This window comes from Vigna unguiculata, chromosome 1, assembly GCF_037176805.1.
Source record: "Vigna unguiculata cultivar grain cowpea cultivar isolate G323 ecotype 2 chromosome 1, ASM3717680v1, whole genome shotgun sequence".
NCBI classification, from domain to species: domain Eukaryota; kingdom Viridiplantae; phylum Streptophyta; class Magnoliopsida; order Fabales; family Fabaceae; genus Vigna; species Vigna unguiculata.
The window spans coordinates 27,868,793-27,872,319 of NC_140792.1; the positions used below are offsets into that span (position 1 = coordinate 27,868,793).

Here is a 3,527-nt window from a genome sequence, read left to right on the forward strand (position 1 = left end):
AATCTTAATATTTCTTTCTCCTCGCACCACCTCATAATAATTTACATGGTAAAAGAATTTTATAGCTAGAAAAAAAATTTCCTACTCTCTTTTGTAAACGAATGTCTCCATTAAATTTTTTTATTTTATCTTTACTTTATTTTTTATTATAATTTTCCATAATATAAACTTAATATAAATAATATATAAATATATAAATATATTTTAAAAAATATATAAATATATAAATATATTTTAAAAAATATATAAATATATAAATATATTTTAAAAAATATATAAATATATAAAAAAATAAATTGAAAACATTTTTGGGAGAGGCATGGCTCCCCTGTCATAACATTGTTCCGCTGTTGCATAGAACATTCATTCTCTTCACGCACGAGCCATCATCTATTCTAACGGTTGAAGTCATTCTCCCTTCGGTTACACCTTTTTTTTTTTTTTATAAAGTAGTGACGAATTTTCAACGAATATTTTGAAGATATCAAAATTTTAGTTGAATTAATTTTTGGTCTATTTTTTCGTTTAAAAATGTCATATTGATCTTCTAGTTTTTTGTCTCAAATCGGTTCCAATTTTTTAAAAATTGATGAAATTTGATCTTTCTTATTAGATTTCTTGAAGCAAAGTAAGAATTTTTCATCAAAATTGAGAATAGGATTATGTCAATTACATCAACAAAGAAAATCATCATTATTCACAACTTTAATTTTTACGAAAAAAACTTGAGCCAATTCAAGAAATTTAACAAAATAAAAAGACTAAATTGCATCATTTTTAAAAAAATTAGGATCAAATTGAAACTAAAAAAAACTAGAGGACCAACTTGATATTTTTAAACTAAAATAAAACCCAAAAGTAATCCCAAATCTTTTATATAAATTAGTAACATTGTATTTACTTTTATGATAATACAAAATAATAAAATTATAATTATTGTTATTATTATAATTATAAAATTAAATAAAAATAACTTTTGTAATTTTATTATAATTAATTTTTATTTATAATGATCAAATTTTAGAAAACAATTAAATAAAAAGATGATTAAATTAAATAAATAATCGCTTAAAAAATAATATTTTGTTAAAAAAAAAAAAGAAAAAATGGAACCGAGTTTTGATATGTTTTCTGGCCAATTCATGAATAGTAAAAAAAAAAAAAAGTCCATTTTGATAAACCCAATTTCTGATGATATTGACAAGTTGAAACGAGCAATCGACACCAAGTCAATAATATAACAACTACCCCGAAATTGCAAGCTATTTTTCATGGGAGATGATACATGAACATTCCCATTTCTACTTCACACCTACACAACACAAAAAAAAAAAAAGACTATATTTTTATTTCAAAATATAATATTATATATATATATATATATATATATATATATATATATATATATATATATATATATATTAGGTTTTTAGGTGTTAAAATAGGGATAGGAAAACTTAATGGTGTCCAAATAAAATTTTCCATTTTCCATATATACTCTCTTACTTTATCATTGAAACTTAACTATCCACGTCCTAGGGAGAATAGGCATCATTGCACACAGCCACCAGACAGACATGCAGTGATTAAATGAAAATCAAAAATGGAAAGCGTTAATTAATGGTAGTTGAAAATGGAGCTGGTAGGTGAGGGATCTCACATGTCTATGAAAAACTAAGAGAAAAATAACACAAGAAAATGTTGCTCAATGGTCCACACTTCCCCACCTACATGCCCACAACTATGTAACATCATGGAACCTGGTTGGTAATAAAAAAATTCCCATTCAACAACATACTTTATTCTATTTTTCAAGCATACAAGATGTTACGACAAAATAGTAATTCATTTCATTTAGGTTTCTATAGTGACAAATGAAACAACTGAAGTACAGAATGAGAACAAAAATATTCAATGTCCAAAAACGATCATGTAATGTAATAAACAGCACGACACCAATTTACACAGACAACGAAATGCAGAATTTGGGACAGCAAAATCCCATGAAATGGTCTCAACAAGTGCAACGCGTCATTATTACTACAACTACATGGTGTCGGTTTCTTCCTTACATCACTTAGTAACCTAGGAACTGCACGGGACTCTGCGACCTAAGCTGTTCGTAGAACCTTCTGATAAAATCCTCAGCCTGATCATCGACATGATCGTTTCCAGTTTCTTCACTTTCATCCAATGCAGAATAATTGGACACCCTCACAGAAAACGGTGAGAGAAGAGGGCTCTTTTTCTCTCCAGGGACAAATATGTTGAACATGTAATCTGGGGTTTTTGGCAGGGTAACCACACCCTTAGGCACATCAGTTTCAACCTCGAACGAAAAACGGTGTTCGTCATCGACAACTTCAGGGGCATGGATACAGGGAAAGTTGAAATGGTGCTTGCGTTTTGGCATGTGGAAGAAAACAGGGTTTGGACTATTGCTGCATGAGAATTCATAATGCACCCCTAAGCCACCACGTGTCACACTCACAGGGTTGTTGTTCTTCTGGTGGTGGTGGTGGTGATGTGATGACATGAGATTGCTCAGAGATTTTCTGACGTTCCCTTTCTTCATCATCAAGTTCGTGTCCATGATCATCTTCCTCTTTGATATAAGACCCTTCCTTATCATGAAGAAGGTTACCCTCATCACATTCCATAATCTCTTTGCCACAACAGAAGAATGCACCTCCATTTCTCAAACTATGTGTACTTACAATATTAATAGTGAAGAAAAGGGTTTCTTGATTCTACTACGAGGCTTTAAGCACCTCGTAGAAGAAAAGAGAACCCTGGTGTGAGAAAGTGGGAGGTGAAGAGAAGATTATATATAGGGGATTATTTTAATTTTTTTTAATGTTTATGGAGTATCGCAAAGGGCATATAATTAATGAAAATAAAGTGGGTGGTGTTTTCAAATGGACACAACAAAGCTTATAAAATGTTTTTATGGAAATAAAATTAATGTGATGAAATGAAGAAGTAGTTGACGTGTTCAATCGAAATACAGCTAGAACACACCGTGTTTGGGATTATTAATAGAGGAAGTTCAACGTCTAAAAAACATGATCTGGCTGAAACAGTGAACAGCCAACAAGGGACCCATTGGTTGTGTTTTTTTCAATGATGAAGAAGATAAAAGTGGGAAGCTTCATTAAAGTTTGAACCTTTGAAGCTCCAAAAGCAACTCAATGTTGGGGACACGTGCCCCTTTGTTCGTTTAGTGTGTACAACTGTTCCCCCACAACCCTTCCTTATGGATTAAGTGATTAACTATGGAAGGTTCACAAGGGGTTCTTGCCCTTCCTCTTTTGGCTAAACTTTTTTTGGATACATGTTACAGAGGAAAACAACATAATTTGTTGTCCTCAATAATTTCCTATAATGTTTCTCAAATAAGTGCTTCAACACTTTCGAGTTTCTTTCCTATACTACTTCGTGTATTAGTCTAGAAGTGCAACGCGTTGCGCGAGTTTTTCAAAGTTCAGTTTGAATCTAAAGAAGTGTGAATTACAAAAATAAAAAGT

General features: G+C 31.0%; 1 protein-coding gene across 1 annotated transcript; it reads right to left on the minus strand.

Annotated features, from left to right (window-relative positions):
* Positions 1 to 1,917: 1,917 nt before the first annotated feature.
* Positions 1,918 to 2,813, minus strand: LOC114178559 (uncharacterized). The gene has a single exon (XM_028064552.2). The coding sequence runs from the start codon at positions 2,693 to 2,695 to the stop codon at positions 2,078 to 2,080; it is 618 nt and encodes a 205-aa protein (XP_027920353.1). The 5' UTR covers positions 2,696 to 2,813; the 3' UTR covers positions 1,918 to 2,077.
* Between the last annotated feature and the right edge of the window lie 714 nt (positions 2,814 to 3,527).